Source organism: Petaurus breviceps, unplaced genomic scaffold, assembly GCF_028583685.1.
Source record: "Petaurus breviceps papuanus isolate PSGF00001 unplaced genomic scaffold, PetGlider_PUasm1.0 90808, whole genome shotgun sequence".
In the NCBI taxonomy this organism is placed as follows: domain Eukaryota; kingdom Metazoa; phylum Chordata; class Mammalia; order Diprotodontia; family Petauridae; genus Petaurus; species Petaurus breviceps.
The window spans coordinates 15,829,403-15,850,000 of record NW_027187349.1 but is presented as its reverse complement, the minus strand read 5'-3'; the positions used below and the strand labels follow the sequence as shown (position 1 = coordinate 15,850,000).

General features: G+C 36.7%; 2 protein-coding genes across 5 annotated transcripts in view; one reads left to right on the top strand and one right to left on the bottom strand.

The window, feature by feature from the left end:
* Positions 1–12,088, top strand: part of PHF10 (PHD finger protein 10) — a 35,500-nt gene extending 23,412 nt beyond the window's left edge. For all 4 annotated transcript variants that reach the window (XM_069070469.1, XM_069070468.1, XM_069070470.1 and 1 more), the window contains 8 exons: positions 818–951; positions 1,047–1,196; positions 1,714–1,823; positions 3,102–3,255; positions 4,745–4,900; positions 9,910–10,018; positions 10,240–10,428; positions 11,875–12,088. In XM_069070469.1, the coding sequence (XP_068926570.1) occupies positions 818–951; positions 1,047–1,196; positions 1,714–1,823; positions 3,102–3,255; positions 4,745–4,900; positions 9,910–10,018; positions 10,240–10,428; positions 11,875–11,960 (1,088 nt within the window). In that variant the 3' untranslated portion in view covers positions 11,961–12,088. The remainder of the gene's footprint in view (positions 1–817; positions 952–1,046; positions 1,197–1,713; positions 1,824–3,101; positions 3,256–4,744; positions 4,901–9,909; positions 10,019–10,239; positions 10,429–11,874) is intronic.
* Positions 12,089–13,135: 1,047 nt separating this feature from the next.
* CUNH6orf120 (chromosome unknown C6orf120 homolog) lies at positions 13,136–14,507 on the bottom strand. The gene is made up of 2 exons (XM_069070472.1): positions 14,262–14,507; positions 13,136–14,016 (listed from the first exon to the last, which is right to left on the bottom strand). Exon 2 carries the CDS (start codon positions 14,003–14,005, stop codon positions 13,412–13,414), a length of 594 nt encoding a protein of 197 aa, XP_068926573.1. The 5' UTR covers positions 14,006–14,016; positions 14,262–14,507; the 3' UTR covers positions 13,136–13,411.
* Between the last annotated feature and the right edge of the window lie 6,091 nt (positions 14,508–20,598).

The window sequence follows — 20,598 nt, the reverse complement described above, 5'->3', positions numbered from 1 at the left end:
GTATAGGTGAATTTTTCTCCTACACATAATATGTGAGTGCAAGGTTTTCCTCCATTAGGCTTTTTCTGATACCTCCTTATGGTAGAGAAGTAACCCTGAGATCTCAAAGACTGTGCTAGTGGAACAGAATTTCTGGTAGGTACTATTAAGCTTGAACAGTCTGAACAGAGATCTTCTAATGGCTTATAGTCTGTTATGCAAGGATTAATCAGGTTAGATTTAGAGGTTCATCCCCAGAAGGTTGACCACCAAGTGATGGATTTTTTCAGCAATAGAAATTTATGAAGGCTATCTACTAATGCATACCACCTTTCAGTCTAGGGACAGGGAGTTAGTTCCCTGCTGTACACAAGTGGTGTTATACTCAAATAGAAATGGGGGCCACCAGGCACACATAAAGATCACTATTGCCACATATTGACTTAGAAAACCACACATTAATGTTACCTATATATTATTTTTATTTATTTTGTTAAATATTTCCCAATTACATTTTAATTTGCTTTGGGGACTCTGGTATTGTGGGTGCATTTGGTCTGCTGGCTATGTGTTTGACACCTGCTTTAAACTGTTAAAGTAAAAAGGGTGGTAAGTCTTTAATGTATAGGATTTTAAAAGGAGCCTGGCCACAAAAATTAGAACTATGTTACTTTTGGAACTTTATGGATTTCTGATTTATAACTTGCAAATATTAGTAAGAGTATTGGTAGTATTGAAGATTTGGGAACTTTTAAAATATTGACAGCTATAGGAAAAATGTGTTGATTAGCAAAGTGGTCTTTCCCTTTAGCATTATTATTCTTTTTATCCAAAATAGGTCTAACAGCATTACGTAGTGATGAAGTAATTGATCTAATGATAAAAGAATACCCTGCTAAACATGCAGAATATTCTGTTATTCTTCAAGAAAAAGAGCGTCAGCGAATAACAGATCATTATAAGGAATACTCTGTAAGTGATCTATGATTAAAGTCTGCTTTGCCTAACTGTGGGAAGGTAAGATTTTCCAAGTTTTGTTTTGACTTCTAGTATTACCGTTATTTCAGCAAATGCAACAACAGAACACTCAGAAGGTGGAAGCCAGTAAAGTGCCGGAATACATTAAGAAAGCTGCCAAAAAAGCTGCCGAATTTAACAGCAATTTAAACCGAGAACGGATGGAAGAAAGAAGAGCCTATTTTGATTTACAGACACATGTAGGACAGTTTAAATTGATTGCTCAACTAATATATGTAGCTGATATAGTCGAGGTTTTCTCTAGTTTTCTTTAGTTTTCCTGTCTTTCCCTATTTAACTTAAGATAGTATTTATTTGTGGTTTAAGCCCTCATGCTTCCAGTAATGGAATGAGGTAGTATACCTCTCATTTTTTCCTCATAAAACTTAAAACACAAATAAAATTGTATAATGATAGTTGCAAAGGAAGAAGCAAGAATAAAAAGCCAATTAAAAGGAAGAGAAAAATGTACTAAGAATCTTGGATGAGTTAGCTGCAGTTATTAGCTATGTAGTAGAATATTAGCTCCTAAGGGCTCTTGAATTTTTGTGCCACACAACACACATATAGTTATGCATAACTATATATAACATATAACTATTTATGAATATATGTAACTATGTATGAAATAGAGTAATATAGATATTAATTAATACACACATATATGCATAGATATTTTCTTTAATTATATGTTTTCTTTAATTAAACTCAATGCAGGTTATCCAGGTGCCTCAAGGAAAATACAAAGTATTGCCTACAGAGCGGACAAAGGTTAGTTCGTATCCAGTGGCCCTTATCCCAGGACAGTTCCAGGAATATTACAAAAGGTATTTAACATTTCTAATTATTGTTAGAATTGGCTGTTGGATGACTTTTGAACTAAGCTAATTTTATATGACTATAAAACTAGGAAGAAGTCTGTCTACCTCAAATGTCAGTTTAAGGGACTCGGGTATTCTCAGATCAGTGCTAGGGAAGGAGATTTAGTTCAACAAGTATTTGAGCCTTGTCCACAGAGTCCTCTGTAAGCTAGCTCTCCCTTCTACTGCCTGTTATATTTCCCATGGACAACCTTACACATCTCCTTTTCTTCTTTCCCTGGGTTTTCAGAGTGAAGGGGAAAGCAGAAGCCTTTCATCCTCCTATTTCTTAGGCATACCATGTTCCTGGCTCTGACCTCCTCTTCCAACCCTCATCCTAAGTGCACTGAACCCTTAATTTAGTTTCTTTTCATTTGATACAGATTAAAATGTGAGGCTAAAGTAATTTTTTTTCTCTTACAAACTCATATTATTCCAGTTTTTTCCCCTTAGTCTAGAGCCATAGAACTCTTTGAACTGAATGAGCATAGGTTTCAAGACACACACACACACACACACACACACACACACACACACAGCATTACATCATTCATGTTTAGTTCAGGCAGGTCAGCAACTTTTTAAAAGGGCTATGAAACCCATTTACCTACTCTCCTTTTGGCAGGCTTTGTTGTGGGGAGTTTGAACTTTGGGAGAAGTACCTCTGCCAGTGAGAGTGAAGAGGAGGGCTAGTAACTGACACCAGCAGAACTAGGTTTTGCCAGCTCCTAACTTAGATGAAACGGATTGTGATAGAGAGCAATAAATTTATCTGGAGGTGAATTATCAGGCTTAGAAAGATTTAATGTGTTATTGAAATCCACACCCTACAAACACAGCTTGTCCCTTTGAATCTGAGCCTCCTTCCCACATAGTGTCTTTTGATAATAACATAATGCATAGTTTATATTATCTAGTCAACAAAATGTTGTTAAGGTTTTTCTCTTTTAAAACAATTTTGAATTGCTTGAAGGCAGGTTGGTGCAATAGAAGAAGCAGTCGAGGTGATCTCATTGGAGGCCAATTATCCTAGCACTGCCATCTAGCACTTTTGTAGCCAGGACAAGTTCCATCACCCTCAATTTCTTTCCCTGTAAAATGTTGGAGTTGGTTTAGATTATTCACGGTTCCTTTCACCTCTCAATGGTCCTATAAATAATTTAAGCTTTGAATTAAAATAAAGTAGGTATTCCACTAATATTTTAAGACAGACTAACACTGAGAAGAATTGTCTCTGAATTTTAGGTACTCACCAGATGAACTACGTTATTTGCCATTAAACACGGCACTCTATGAACCCCCACTGGATCCTGAGCTGCCTGCTTTAGATAGTGATGGAGATTCAGATGATGCAGAAGATGGTCGAGGAGATGAAAAACGAAAAAACAAAGGCACTTCGGTAAGATAAAAGATTAAAAATCTTTAATGGATTAATGCTTCTCCCTTCTTGAAGTTTCATAATTACTTTACCATGAATATTATGGCATTTTTGTTGCTTATTGTTATATCTAAATGCCATTATTTGTATTTTTCGTTTTTGAATAAGAGGAGGTTATGTACAATTTGGAGAAAGTGTGACAAATGTATACATATACAAACTATGTGGCATATTTGATAAATCTTGAATCATAGTCTTTTTCCTCTCAGTTTTTTCTTGAAAATCAGTCCTATTTGTAAAATGAGAAATAGAAGACATTCACTAAAGCTGTTGAAAAAAAAGTTTACAACTTGATTAGGTCCAGTTTTAATAGCATTTAAAAGTACCTCAGCACAACAAATTTAACTCTCTTGAGATTTAAAAAAAAATGCGTAATTGAAAATATATTACTCTACTTTTGAAAGCACAGTAACACCTTCAGACCACTAAAATCATATTAACGAAACAATAGTAATAACGGAGGTCCTCTTTTTGAGTATACTTCATCTCTAGGATATGTGCTTTGAGTTGTTTTCCAGGTAGCACTGAGGTGTATACCTCATGACCCTCCTTGCCTCAGGACCAAAGGTCCCGAAATTTGGCAAGAGTTTAAGGTGTACTTTGAAACAGGGCAAAGTTTTCTGACTAGTTAAAGAAATTGAATCCATGGCTTTGGTTTCATCATACCAGGTGATATAACATCATAAATAAGCCAGTCCAGGGAATCTAGTGACCTGAAAGAATTAGTATGCCTCCCCAAATTAGCCATTTATTTCCTAGTCACAGGTCTACTGCTTGAAGTTAATTATTATTTAAGTACAAAAAGTTGGATTATATTACTGTCTTGGAAATATTAGAGTATCCTTTATAATCTCATTCCTTTTATTTCAAATTACATTTTACAATTTATATAAATCTCAGAAAATGCTTCATAATCACCAATGTGCTTTCTTGTATCCTATTGATGATTTGTTATTAAATCCAAAGTAAAAATCTATGTACATTATTTTATTTTTATGTACATTATTTTAAATCAACAAAAATTATTCTAGTAAGAAAGTTTAGTATATGTATAGCAAGAATAGATATAGAAAGTGGACTATAAATACATGAAATAATTCAGTTCTTTTTGCCAATTTATTTTCTAGTATGTCAGTGAACAAAAACAGAATCATAAATTAAGTTTTCCAGCAGACAAAATGTTTATTTAGCTCTTTTGCTGAATCACATAAGAAATGAAAACAAAGTTCATTTATCTGAACTGCTTCAGTCTCCATGGTGGGGGAGAGGGGGTGGTGGTTCTATTTTGAATGTATTTTAAAGCTTAAAACCTCCCCAAGATGGGAGAACACCCTGTTTTTAAATTAAATAATCCTTTTTAAGCAACGTTTTTTTTTTTTATAATTAGATTCAAAACTTAAAATAAAACTCGTCTTCCTTCTAAAGAAATGTTATGCTATTTATATTTTAGGACAGTTCCTCTGGCAATGTATCGGAAGGTGAAAGCCCTACTGACAACCAGGAGGATTCTTTTCAAGGAAGACAGAAAACAAGAGATAAAACTGCTACGCCAAGAAAAGAGGGCTCCAAACGTTCTGTACTGTCCAAGTCAGTTCCTGGGTACAAGGTAGAAGAAAAAAGCCCCTGACTCAGCTTCTTTCTGACCAGCCTCTCTCCCTGAAATATTTAACTTTGGTTTTCAAAATATGGAACTGCTTGCCGTACTTCACTAGCTGCTCCTCTGTGGTGTGTTCGATCTGTTTGCTTCCTTCCTTTTTGCTTTATTCACTGGGGGCTTTTCTGTTACTTTGGCTATTTAGTAGCTTTTGTTTCTGTATCTTAACAGACTAGAAGACTTTTTTCCCCTTAAAAATATCCAGGCAAGTATGTAATTTTTATTTTCTAGGCAATAATTTTACATTTATTTCATCTTTGCTTTAGGTAATGATCATAGCTACCTGGCATTTAATACTCATCATTGCGTATCAGTATTTAGAAGAGCCAAACCAATGCTATGCTGTAAAGTATCATAATACAGATGGATATATAGTTAGATTAATTATATTTCTAGAGTGCCTTTCACTGAGAAAATCCAAAATTAATTTAGTCTATAGAGTATTTTATCCACCAGCTAAGTGTAGCCACCCCTGGGGTAAAACAGCTATTTAGTATGTCAGACAGACTTCTGCTATAAAATTTAGCAAATAACGTAGTCTGATAGGAATATAGTTCTGGATCATTGCAGTTTTAACTTAGTCCAATTCTTTGGTTTTTAAGTGGTCTCTTTGAACAATATATACAGAATGATAATTCAGCTGAAGTGTTGAATACACTCAAATTCTAAAATGAATTATCAGTATTGAATTTAGAAAGGGGACAGGGTAGAAGGAGAGAAAGAATGGGTGCTCTTTTGTAGTTTGAGATTAAGGACAGCATAAAAGGAGTTGGAATTTAGCTGTACAGTTTTACGTTTGGGGTAGTGATAAGGAAGATGGCATAGTGCTTTTCATCTAAAGATATTTGAAAATGTTGGAAAGTAGAGCTGAAATGTGAAAATAGATACATCATCTTTTTTTCACAGTGTTTAATAGTTTATTTGAAGTTGTACTGAAGGAAAGATATGGAGCAAAGTGATCAGGAGGATTTTTTGAGTAGAGCTGTTAAATTTTGTTTTATAGGGATTGTGAGTTGAGGGTCAGTATTTCAGAAGAAAAAGTTTTAGTAAGCTGTGTATGGCTTTCCCCTTTTCTATAAGTATTTGCCTTTTTTGTTAAGCCAAACAGCCACCAGTTATTTTGTAACTAATTGAAAAATGCTTCCATAGACCACTGAAGTATATGTTTTTACAGTCTCTAACAAACATATTTTAAGCTTCAGCCAGTATCTGCTCTTCTAGGGGTGGCTTAAACATGTTGGAAATATGTAGTTTTTAACAATTGCATTTTAACACATAGAACTTAGCTATTTAGTTATTTATTAAAGACTTAAATTTCTGCCCAGTAATTGTAAGCAAATGAAATCCAAAGATGAATTTTAGAGAAGTGAATTTTCATGAGTGAGTATGTACTGCTGGTCCAATACAACTAAGAACTTCAGATGAGAGTAACAGACTTAAAAGCTTATTGTTCTATTTAATTTAGTCTAATTCTTCTCAATCTTAAGTGATCTTTTTGAACATAAAGGGAGGATACCAGACTAATCATGGGTAAGAAAAAGGAGATTTGAAATAAATATTAAACTATGTAATACTACAGACTAAAATGAAGACCTATTAATTCAATACTATCATTGGTTTAATGTCTAAGAAACAGTTACATATTAACTTGAAAGTTTAGCACCTGAAGTTGTTAAACACATCATGGAGCATGTATGTTATATCTTTCTCCGTACCTTTCAGTACTTAATGTTTCTGATACTTAAAAGATTGGAGTTCTGTTCATTGATTTCAGTGACAACTCTGACGATATAATAAGTATCTGAAACTTAGTAGATTTTAGTATGAACATGATTACTAGAAGTTAATCTTGGTATGAAAAAAAATGTAACCAGTATTGATTTGCCAGAATGTGCCTAAATGTTGGGGTACTTTTAGCTGAAGGCTGTATTTAGACTTTACAAGATGCGAGTTTTTAAAATCAGAATGTTTATGGGGTTTTGCTCTAGATTCACTCATGCTTACCCTTAGTTTATAGGATAGTATTCTCTAGGTTACATTAACCTGACAATAAATCACAATTGTTAGGATGCAAGACTACAAGTATATAATTAAAATCTATATAATGTTAGTACTGCTATGAAGGTTTCATTTAGCTTTTGGTTCTTTTTCCCTCCAAGCAGAAAAACTGTTATATTATTTATGAAAAAACTTTTTTTGGAGGGGGGCAAGCCTTTTTAAAAGACTCTTAGGACTGTTAGGATACATATCATTTAATTTGCAATGAAGCTTTGATGTTGCTGCAACTAGTTGAAATAAGACTTACTATCCCAATTGGCCACCACAGGGTTCTATTCTCTGAATCTTCAGGAGAGTTTTGCACATTATTACCTTCATCCCTCATCCCTTCAATCCACAGAGAGACTAGATCCCCAGAACATTTTATATTCATTTTATGTGAAAATCCTACATGCAAGCAGTCTGATTTTTTATAGAACTCAAAATGATTGAATGAGTATTTGATTGAGACTAAGCTAAAGCAGCAGCACAGAAAACACCACGAAGGTCTCTCTCTCTCTCTTTCTCACTTTCACTCTCACTCCCTTGGTCTCTCACGGTCTCTCATTTTCTTTCACCACTATCTTTCTCCCTCTTTTAATTATTTTTTTCAAGATGAAGACCATTGGGTAAGATGATATCGAGCTTAAGAGTAAACTTACAACTTTCCTGGTATCTTCTTTTCTCCTAGTTTTTTCATGTATTTTTATGATTGTAGAACTTGAATTGCTCTGGAATGTGACTATATTTAGCTTTGCATTTTATTTCTTTTGCATTGTTTTATAAAGGAGCTTCTATAACTGAAGAACCTTTCTTAGAATTTAATCTTATGGGGGAAGTACTTCACTGTTTTTAGTGAAACATGTTAGAGAGAACTGAAATACTATGCCAGTATCTTACTTTAAAATTCAAGTATTAAAAATATACCTGGTACATGTAGCACACAGGTACAATAACCAAAATTCTCTTTAGCTTTGGTGGATTGAGAGGGAATTTCCTGCTATATATTATGGCAGTTACAGACTCAATCATATCTAAACTAGAATTTGGATTAGAGAAGTGCACTTGCTAGCTAATTTTTAGAGTTTTTATTTCATTTCGCTTTAGGAAAATACAAGAACCTTATGCTTAAAATGTAGCAGTAACAACAGAGGGTAAAACACTGCCAGACTGAGGTTGGAGCTGTGACACTATCCTTTTGTTGGGGGGAGCCAGGGTATAAAAGTAGACATAGAGGAGATGTAGAATAGGTAACAGTAAAGTTTTATATGTATGTTTTCACTTCCATGATATTTATTATTTTGTAGAGACGTTTGTGAATGTTTAGATTATTTTATTGTTTTTATTATATTTATGTATAATACAGGTTGACTGCTTTTTTTTAATAAATAAGCAAAAAATTCCTTATGAATGCCTCTGTCATCTTTTGCCAAGGAATGTAACATTTAAAAGAGCTCTTAAACAATGGACAAACTTTTCAGGCCTTACAGCTTATATGAAGGTGACAAAATGAGTCTTTCCAAAATTGTCTTAAGATTGGAAATTTGGGAATGAATAGATATGGAGCTCCTCAGGGTATTTGGTATCATATAAATGAAAACTTAAAAACTCAAGACATATTTGGAACAGTTTTAATTAATAAAAGGGGCTTAAACAGCTTTTATTTAATAATTTTCTTTCCCTTTTTTGAAGCATAAAAACTTTTTCTCCGCCAGCTTTGTCCTTTTCCAGTTGGTCACACCTTCCCTTTCCTCTCCCTCCACTGAATGTGGATCATGTTTCTTTATTTTCAACTAACTTTGTTTGTTTGGTACCAACAAATGTTGGTAAAGGATTTAAATTTCATTCTACTGCTTTATTGGCATGATTGCAGCAGGAGAACGAAAATATAGCAAGCACAGATTGAATTCTGGTTATATGTATGTGTGTATGTATGTGTATGTGTGTGCGTGTGTGTATATATATATGTATATATGTGTATATATATGTATATATTACTATAAAGTATATTTAAATCCCGAACACTTTTTATTGGATTATGCATTATAAAGTGAAGTAGGACAAACTTTGGCACTAAAATTATTTCATGTATCTTAATGAATCATTTAAAAACATTTTTTGTTCTCATTCTTTTTGTGAAAGCAAGTTAAGGATGGCTGGCTCATTTTCTAAGGGCTTTTATATCACATGTTACTAAAAATACTAGTCTGTCTTGCCTTTCTGAAGATTTCTTTTTTTCCCTTCCATATGTTTGGTACACAGATATTTTTTCCCTTTTAGTTTATTTTAATGAATTTGTGCAGTATGCAAAGGGACAACCACAAAACCTAATTTTCACATAAAGAGACATTTTACAAATTACAGTATATTCATGAAGCCATTTTGCATTTAAAGTGTTAAAAAATTGTTTCATTTTGTAATTTAATTTCATATAGATTGATTACAATTAATTTAGGATATATACCCCCCCAAAACCCTAGATATTACCTAGTCATGCAATATCATTAACTTGGAACTTTTATAAAACCTAAGACTTTATTCTACAGTGGGAAGAATAATTTCCATATAACATATTCATTTGCATACCAAAATTTTACATTGTTAATTAGAAGGAAGAAAGTACAACATTGTATATTTTCTTTCAAATCCTTGATACAAATTAGTTTCTCTGATACTTGGAGTGTAAATTGCTACATTCAGTTTTAACATGAGCATCATACTATTAACCTACAATTAAAATTAAAATCCAAGACCTCAGTTCGTCATATTATGTTGCAAACCTATTCAAGTTGAGCTATATCGTACAAAAAAAGTTCCTCTTTAGCAAATTATCAAAGTAAAAGTAAGGAGATACATTAAAATTCCTTTTAAACCCATACTAAGTTCTTCTGGCATGAATTTATAGCCCTCTTCTACCCTTCCAGCCAAAGGTCATTCCAAATGCTATGTGTGGAATTTGTCTGAAGGGTAAGGAGTCCAACAAGAAAGGAAAGGCTGAATCACTTATACACTGCTCCCAATGTGATAATAGTGGTAAGTATTGATGTATCTCTTAAATTTTTAAGTGCTATGTTCATTGTTTCAAAAGTTTGTATTTTGTCTTAGTTAAACTAAAAGTTCCTTCAAAGAGCCTTGACATAATGACTTCAGCAAAAATCATCCTTTTTTTACAATTTAAAAGTATTTATTTTAATAAAACTTATTGAAAAATGTGAAATTTGTGTCAAGTATTACTAATACTGGTTTTGATTTAGGCCACCCTTCTTGCCTGGACATGACTGTGGAGCTTGTTTCTATAATTAAGACCTACCCATGGCAGTGTATGGAATGTAAAACATGCATTATATGTGGACAGCCCCACCATGAAGAAGAAATGATGTTCTGTGATGTATGTGACAGAGGTTATCACACTTTTTGTGTGGGGCTCGGTGCTATTCCATCAGGTAATCAACCAAGATCAGTCTTAGCATTCTGTTGTAATAGAACCTTCCAACATTGCTCAAGACTAAGTAGAGACATACAGATTGTCATTAAACACTATGAAGGTGGAGGCCATGTTTTTGTATCTCCTCCCAGTAAATCTAACATTTTTTTACTCATTAGGTACTAAAATGACCATGTCAGTGAATTACTGACCAAAATATTCAATGATAGGATCAAGACTGCTTATTAAACAAATTATATTATTCATTTATTTATCATGGAATATACTGAAACCATTCTGGAAATCTATTCTGAAATGTAGAGTTTAAGCACTTAAAATGGTTATTTAAAAATGTCAATTCTGAAATCGCCAAAGTGAGAGTATCAGTTTCAAAATCTTGTGAATTTTATTTTTGTAAACTTTTACTTGCATAGTTTAATACTTTAGCTTCATACTAATGTAATAAAACAATATTTTTACATTCATGTTTATTTTGAAACCTTATTGAAGCAGCACAGTAGCTTCAAATGGTATTAGGATAGACAAAAAATTAAATAATATACCTTTTACTATGGTAACTTTTTTTTTTTTTGCTTTTTGGAGGGGAGAAAGCAGGGCAATTGGGGTTAAGTGACTTGCCCAAGGTCACATGGCTAGTAAGTGTTAAGTGTCTGAGGCTGGATTTGAACTCAGGTCCTCCTGATTCTAGGGCCAGTGCTCTATTATTCACTTAGCCACCACCCCTTTACTGTGGTTAACTTGATGCCAATGAAAACAAATACATGTGTAATTTTGTTTAAGGTTCATGTAATTTTTAAACTTTTTTTGCATAATTTTTAAAAATTTTCAGTGTAAAATAGGCCTGAAAGTTGTCCAGAAATTACAATAAAGAGCTAAGCAACTTGTATGTTATTTCAAGTACTAGCGTAAGTTGATATATCAAATATAGAATGCAGCACAATCATGCATGGTGCTGTTACAATGCAGTTACATATTTGATGTGTTAAAATATTGTAAAAAGAGTAGCCATGCTCTGAGAATGCTATGGAAAGAGCACATCAGTAATCCACAAGAAAGTTGAACAGGACAACTGAAGAGAGATTCAATCAAAAGCCTTATTCCAGGATTTTTATTTACTGAGCTTTTGTAAGAATAATTTCTGAAAGTGTTTAAAACATTCCTTTGGGTGCATGCAACAAAATAGCACTAAAGGTAGCATCAGTAATTCAATCAATTTGCATAATCTGTTATACTGAATTCTATAGAAACTCATGTTATATTGAAAATTGTGGGGTTTTTTCTTTTAAGGCAGCATCACATTTTTCTACTTAATGTCATTTTCTCCCTTGTGTCAAGGACTATCATTAGTGACTTGATAAGAGAAAGGATTTTAAAGATGTTTTGATTAGACATTGTTACAAGTAAAATTCTTTGTATATTTATTAATCAACAATTTTTCTCCTAGGTCGCTGGATTTGTGATTGTTGTCAAAGAGCTCCCCCAACACCCAGAAGAGGGGGCAGAAGGGGAAAAACCAGCAAAGAGGGATAGAATTAGAGTTTTTTTTCCTGATACTGTTATTTACATTGTGAAAATTTTGGTGCCAATGAGTTTACCACTTTGTGAAACACACTTCCTCATATTGTTATCAATAAAGCATTTTTCAATTTTTAACTATGTATTTAAGTTCTGAGTTGACTTATTTCTAGAAAGGTATAGCATATTTCTCTGTAAACCTAATGTAGTTTAATCTGAAAATTATTCTGTATAATATATAAAATCATCTTTCTGAAAATTTCAATGAAAGGAATGTTTAAAAAGTTGATTTTTAGGAACTGATCACATTTTATTAACAAGCATAAAACTTAGTTTCCCTCATTTTTTTCCCCATACCATCTTAGATATTCAATTATGGACTACTACTTGAGCTTAGTTATAAATGTACAATTTAATAGTTCAACTATGATTTTATAACTATTTTCAAACAGTAGTCTAGTGCCATATGCAAATATCTAAAACAGGATAAAATTAGGGAAATTGTGATTTTCAGACAAAATAATCTCAATGATCAACTTTCAAAGCATATAATAAATTATTTTTAATGAACACAGCTGGTATAAGGGAAAGGGAAAGCAAACTGAACTGGAGGGAGACTCAGGCTCTGTAGTAGTGGCCTGATAATAACCAGCTTTGTGATCTTGGTTCCATAGAAATCCCTTACCTTCTTTGAGATAGACAACTCTCAGGCCTCTTCCAGTTTTAAAATTGTGATTCCATGAAGTCTCAGCACTGTTTCAGTTACTGTACAGAATAACCGTAGGTGACAACTCTGATCACAGCTGAACTATTGCTCTATTTTATGGTTCCTGAGAAAGTCTGGAAGTATATGCTGGGGTCAAAGGTATTACTAGCTTCACTCCACCAATTTAATATTGCCAATGTGTCTTCTTTGTAAATTGCCCAGCAAAATATGTAGTTAGTACCATTATTTCTTAGGCAGTGTGGGGGTAAAAATGAGATTTATTTCACAGATACGTGACTATTCTCCATTTAAAAACTGATCTTAACTTACACATAATGATCCATAAGTCTTTTGCTTTAAGTAGTGTAAAAATTTTAGAAAGTTAAATTCTAATAAATTTTTTTCAAATTTTATATAAAATCTATACTCCAAGTTGTTTCACATAAGACTACTGCTGTATTTTAATGAATTGCCTGACAAACTGTTAAATGAAATCTAAGCGTTTTTTATTGTACATTCTCCATTTATATGAACTCATTTCTTTAAAGAAAACTACAAATCTTGTGCTTGCTGCTCTTATTTGGGGGGAATTACAATACAAAACTAAATATGGCTTTTTTTTCCCCACCCACCCACCATAAAAAAGGTACCCTGAACCCTATTTCCTGAAACATATAAAAAGTAGCAATGTTCACAGCAAACCACAATCCACTTCACAGGTTAAGGGTACTGTATTCCAGTGTATGTCTGTCCAATGATATTAAAAAAGAACCTCAAGTATTAGTTTCAAAATGCCAATTATTATTGTCCAAACAATGGATTCTTCATCTTGAGAGGTATCTTCTGGTGTATAAGGCTGCTTTTGGCTTGTAGCTTTACCATCTGTGGCATAAATTGCTTCACCAAGTGGATATTCTACAACCGTTCTATCATAATATACTTTCATTTCAAATTCACTCTCAAGGTGAGATGGATGTCCATAGATACCTATTCCCACAGGGCGCTGGAAGTGTCCAGGCACGAAAACAACATCCTGGCCACAAGTTACAGACTGTAATTCATATTCATCAAAACTTGGGTGAAGAGTGGTATCGGATACATACAAATCTGCATCGCCTTTTAAACTTTTCATCTGAAGAACTATTTTCCCTTCATGATTTAGTCTCAAATAGCTATAATTTCCCGCTCCAATCTGACCCTGAACCACATGCAGGAGAATCCATTCTTCAGGTACTTCCTCCTCCTCAACGCTATTCACTAAGGACAATGCTTGGGATGTTAGAAGTAGCAGAAAGGCTTTCTTCCAGGGTATTGCCATAATTGCGGAAGGTTTAGTAGCAAAAGAACTTGTCATCTGTAAACGTCCTGTCAAGATAAAACAAAACGATTACCAACAACCTAGACAAAGCGATAGTCGATTCATTGGTTTGCTAACAAACGTTAAACAGTTATTTGGCCAAAAAACAAACCATTTGGCTATTGTTTACTTGGGCAACTTGCCCCCCCCCCCCCCCATGACATTATCTAGAGGATAGAGACAGAAAGCTAGGAATGTTTCTCCATTCTAGAAACAAAAGCTTTCAAGAGCATAGCGGGCTTCCAGAACTCACCCTTAAGCACGGACAGCTCCGGGCACGGGACCGGTGCACCGGCTGCCCCCTCCGTGCCTCCCCCGGGTGGAGGCCAGGAGATCACGACCTGGTTTGCAAGGACTTCGTAGCAGGGCTCAGGCCCGGCAAGAACGAGTCGCGGATGACTCAAGGCTCCCCTTCCACGCAGGAAGCACAGGGCGGGTTCTTGGGTGGCCACCGCCTGCGGGCCTAAGCCAAGCCCGGGCCGCCCCAGGACGCGGGGGCCGCGTCTCCGAGAAAGCCCGGCCGGCAGCGGCCGCTCAGGCCAGACCGGCGGTGGGCGCGGCCCGACCGGGTGTTTATGCTGGAAAGGGGCGGGCTGGCGTCCCAGTGGCACAAACAGCTCGGTTCACGGGGAGGGTGAGAGGACTCTCCCAAACAGCGACCCCAGAGAACCAAGTCCTCCGAGGCCTGGGTCTCACCGCCGCTCCCCGGAGCTCGGCGTACCCCGTTGGCACCATCGGGTCCAAGAGCCGCCGCGGCCGCCGCAGCGGACCAATGAACCGGAAGTGGGAGAGGCCAGAACACACTTCTCGCGAGAACCAGGCTGAAGCCTGGAGCCGGAAGAGGTGAAGGAGGGCGGCGCGCTGAAGAAGAAACACGTTTCTGTAACCCCGGGAGACCGGCGAAGCTAGGCAGCAACTGGAGGAGGAAAATAGCAGGTGGAGAAATAGCTTGTTTGGCTGGCTGGAGCCAAGACCGGGAAAAAGATTACAGAAACAAGACGGGAACTGGAGCCAGGATTGTCCACGACTTACTCCCAGGGCCTGGAGATCTGCAGGGGTTTGCAGCTGGATGGTAGTGACATTAAATTTTTCACTGCAGCATCTTCCTGGAGTCCAACTGTGTTGTCCCCTCTTCAGGGCGAAGCCCCCAGAACAGGAAGCATCCCTCTGCGTGTCCTCTCGGGAAGTGTGGAAACTGGAAACAAGAATGTCCCCTTTTTTTTCTGTGCCTGCTGGATGTTTGATGTCTTTCAACTCTAAGCCTTTTTACAGATCACCTCTGTAGTATTTTTAGGTGCATAAAATTAAACACATAAGGTTACAAAGGAAACCCATTATAAAGAAATATTTATTAAAAAAAAAAGTTCATGAACCAAAGATTAAGAACTCCTGATATACTCGTGGACAGAAAGTCTTAGTTCACATGCCCAAAGGGTTATAAAACTGCGTACCCTTTGATCCAGCAATACCAATATCAAGTCTGTATCCCAAAGAGATCATAAAAATGGGAAAAAGACCCACATGTACAAAAATCTTTATAGTGGGGGGCATCTAGGTGAGTTCAAATGTGGCCTCAAACATTTGACACACCAGCTGTGTGACCTTGGGCAAGTCACTTAACCCCAATTGCTTTGCCTTCCTCTCTCCAGTGTGTGTGTGTGTATAAAATTTATAGCAACTTTTTGTGGTGGCCAAGAATTGGAAATTGAGAGATGAGGAATGCCTGAACAAGCTGTGGTATATGAATGTAATGGAACATTATTGTTGCAGAAGAAATAATGAGCAGACATACTTTAGAAAAAACTGGAAAGACTTGCATGAATCGATGATGAGTGAAAGAGCAGAACCAGGAAGACATTATACACAATAACAGCAACATTGTGCAATGACCAACTTTGATAGACAACTTCTCAGCAATACAGTGATGGAAGACAACTTCAAAAGACTCATAATGGAAAATGCTATCCACATCCAGAGGAAGAACTGTGGAGTCTGAATGCAGATCAGAGCATACTATTTTTCCCTTTTTTAAATTCATTTTTTTCTTTCTTGTGGTTTTTCCCTTTGATTCTAATTCTCCCTTGCAATATGACTAATGTGGAAATATGTTTTATATGATTGTACATGTTTGACCTATATCAGATTGCATGTCATCTTGGAGAGGGGGGGAGGTGAAGGAGGAGGAGAAATTTTTAAATTCAAAATCTTATAAACAGAAATGTTGAAAAGGGGCTGCTAGGTGGTTCAGTGAATAGAGCACTGGCCCTGAAGTCAGAAGGACCTGAGTTCAAGTTTGACCTCAGACACTTAACACTTACTAGCCCTGTGAGTCACTTAACCCCAACTGGCCTGCATTCCCCCCTCCAAAAAAAAAAAAAAAGTAAATGTTGAAAACTAAAATAAATATTTTTTAAAAAGAAAGCCTTAGTTCAGGTAAAACCTTGTACAACTTTCAGTTGTTAAAACAACCCTCCGATATAGGTTGCTCAAGTAATATTATTAATTTCATTTTTATGGACTGAAAGTGCTGGTCTTGGAGTCAGAAAGACCTGGGTTCAGATCCCATCTCTTGACAGTTACTTTAGGCAAGTCATTTCATCTCTAGATATTTCAGGTAACCCCCTGGACTTTTTTTTCATTAAACCCAAAGTTTCTAGATTTATATTCTTCCGAATTCTACTACATTCAACTATAGTCCCAATTAGATTGGAAATGTCTTTGATCAGAAGAGAGTGTGTTAAAGGCAACACATAATCTTTCCAAGAAAAATAGGGCATGTTCTATAGATAGTGATGTAATTCCCTGGGGGAGTAGTAGTATGAGTTCTGCTATCTGTCTCAGAAGGCTGTTCTAACTGCCCTGCAAGCTTTTCTTTTCCTAGTTTATTTCCACTGTTGAGAAAGTCTTTGGATTGCTATGGGCTTTAACTCTAGAATGAAACTGCTTTTTTGGATCAGATTGTGGCTTTGAAATGTATCTGCACGTGAGAATTCCTGTGACTTACTTTTCCCACAAGAAAATTTTCCCTTCTCAAAGGAAAAGCTTTTTCCCCCCCTAGTAAGGATCTCCTGGGTGTGAGGGGAGGGAAGAATGGGGGGGGGGAGGCAGTATATAGGTACTAGATGTCTCCCAGATGATTTAAAGACAATGGTCTCCTGAGCAACCATCTGTAACAGTATCAAATTTTGGCTTAATAATTACAAGCTGCATTTGAACAGGCATTTTAAAAACACATTGAAACAGAAAACAAGGGCTCATGGGTAGTTGTGCTCATGCTAGTGCATAGATGCATAACAATTACTCATTTAGCAGGAATTATGAATCTTTAGAAGTAGGGGGAGTTCCTAGCTCCTCTCCTAGATCCACCCCCCCCTCCCTACCCCCCAGCCCCTGCCTCAGGTAATTTCTTTAACTATGCCCAGTTGTGAGACAGGGACACTGACCGACAAATGGGAAAGAGAGGCAGGTTCCCTTCTAGTCCCTAGATCCAGAAGGTAATGTTAATGCACTTGGAAAATAGTATGCAAACAAACTGTAGTAGGCCACCATGAGCGATCATGAAAATAGAGCTAGAGAATAACTTGCAAGGTGTTATTTTTTTTGGTCTTTTAGGAGGGGGGAAGGCAGGGTTAAATGACTTGCCCAAGGTCACACAGTTAGTAAGTATTAAGTGTCTGAAGTCGGATTTGAACTCAGTTCCTCCTGACTCCAGGGCCGGTTCTCTATTCACGGTGCCACCTAGCTGCCCCTTTTCTTTGCTCCAAAAGCTGAGAACTATAAGGTGAGAAACTACAGAGAAGCCAGCTATAGAAGACAGAGAGTTTAAGTCACCTAGCTAAGAGATGGCAAAGTCAGAGTTCAGAACCAGCTCTTTGAGATTCCGAATTCTTCTTTTTTTTTTTTTTTTTAAAGCAATCGGGGTTAAGTAACTTGCTCAAGGTTACACAGCCAGTTATTTCTGGGTGTGGTGTTGAGTATCTGAGCCCAGATTTGATCCAGGTCATCCCGACACTGGAGCCGGTGCTCTTACTCGCTATGCTACCTGGCCGCCCCACCAAATTCTTGCTTCTTGACCACAGCTACCTGTAACTATTTGTGAGACCTAACCAATAGCACCATCCCCTTGCCTTGTTATCAGCAACTTTTAATTTGTACTGTTACTCTGTGACATGTTCATCCTAGTTACAGAAAATCCTGGCTATGCCACTGCCTAAAATATACTGTGTGTCTTGTAGACACATCATGAATCTAATTCACAGAATTTCAGAGTCTAAAGGAAGCTCAGCCATTTAGTCCAATCCATACTGGAAAAAGGCTCCAACTACAACATTATTACTCCATAAATGGTCATCCAGCCTTCACTTGAAGATCTCATTGAAACTAGTTTCTCCTGTTAACTTTACTTTTCTGTTAATGGCAATATCATTTCCCCAGTAACTCAGATTCTTGAAATTTCAGTCACCTCTGACTCCTTCCTCTCCCTTGTCTCTGAATCCAATATGTCATCAAGTAGTTACTTCCACAATATTTTTTGAATCTGTTCCTTTTTTCCATTCGTCTACCTTTATACATTACCACCATCACCATTTTAGTTCAAGCCCTATTACTTCTAGCCTGGATTATATTGGAGTGCCCTCCTAACCTATTTCCTTAAATCTAGTTGACACTGCTCACCTCATCCTTTCACTACGGACAAATACATTTTCTAATATACAGATCTGATCATGGCCCTTTCCCCACAAAATGACAGCGATTCTGTTTTGACTCCCAAATAAGAGCACATTGCTGCTTAGCCATTATCCACTTGACTACCCAACCTACATTTTTTTTTTTTTTGCTTTTTGGAGGCGGAGGAAGAGCATTTGGGGTCAAGTGACTTGCCCAAGGTCACATGGCTAGTTTTTGTGTCAAGTGTCTAAGGCCTGATTTGAAGTCAGGTCTTCCTGGCTCCAGGGTCAGTACTCTATTCGTTATGCCACCTAGCTGCCCTCCCCCCCTACATTTTTAACCTTATTTTAGGTTGGTTTATTTTTTCTAACATGCCCTTTACTTTAACCAACTTGAACTACTGGCCCAAAACACTTCATGCTTTTCCAGTTCTGGAACAATAGGCTGGGGCCAGATTGTGAAGGGCTTTTAACACCAACAAAGGAATTTATATTTTGACTTGGAAACAATAAACAGTTACTGAAATTAATTGAGTAGGTAAGTTATGTGATCAGATTTCATCTTAAGAAAAATAACTTTTGGAATCAGGGTGGAGGTTGGACTACAGTGGGGAGAGACTTGAGACAGGGAGATCAATAATAACCAGGCTGTTGCATTAATGTACGCTATTAATACTTCCTTTAGGGGACCTGAACACAGAGGCTAGTTGTATGAATAGAGAGGGTCAGATGCAAAAGATGTGGGATGAGAGAGAGTGAGGAGATGGGGATAATGCTGGGATTATGACCCCAGGAGATCAGAACAAATGTGGTAACTTAGAAATAGGAAAGGGTGGGTTTTGGGGGGAGCATCATAAAGTCTCCAAGCTATCCAGTTGGTGACAACAGTTCTGAAACTCTGGGGAGACAGGAAACAAATATGTAGATCAGTCAGTATTCTGCATAGAGTTAATAATTAAACTCCTGGGAACGGATGAGGTTCCCAAGAGCAAGATATGGAGAGAGAGAAAAGAAAAAGGCTCAGGACAAAGCGTTGGAGAATACCTGCACTAGAGGGGAGGGAGAAGGGGCAGTTAGACAGGAAGTGGACCAGGAGATAATAATGTCACAAAAGTGGAGAAGAATCAACATTAATATAGTTCCTATTATATGCCATGTTCTTTACAAATATCTCATTTGATTCTGACAACAACCCTGTGAGGTAGGTACTGTTATTATTCCCATTTGACAGTTGAAGAAACTGAGACAAATAAAGTTAGGTAACTTGTCCATAATCACACTGCTGCTAAGTGTCTGGGGTTGGATTTAAATTCAAGTCTTCCTGACTTCAGGCTCAGCATTCTATCCCCTGTACCACCCAGATGCCTGTTAAAAAACTCAGAGGGGAAAGTCCTCAAGAGGAGTATAGTCAATAGTTTCCAATACAGCAGATAGGTCAAGGAAGATGAGGAGGGTAAAAGACCAGCAGATCAGGCAATTTAAAAGATAATTTTAAAAGGTAATTTGGGTGGGAAACCGTTTGAGTCGGGTGAAGACTGAAACTGAGTTACAAAAGAAGTAGCTTATGGCAGCAAGGTAGCTTAGTGGATGAAGTGCTGGCCCAGGAATCAGGCCCAGAGTTCAAATACAGCCTTAGACACTTACCAGCTTTTGACACTGGGAAAGTCATTTAACCTCTCTCAGACTCAGTTTTCTGATCTGCAAAATAGGCATAATTGAGAACCCCTACCTCTGAGGAGAAAATGACATAATGTTTGTAAATTACTTTGCAAAGTTCTATATAAATACAAGCTATTTTAAGTGAGAGGAGAGGAAATGGAGATGATAAATGTATCTAGCTTTCTCCTCCTTCTCCTCCTTCTCCTCCTTCTTCTCCTCCTCCTCCTCCTCCTCCTCCTTCTTCTCCTCCTCCTCCTCCTCTTC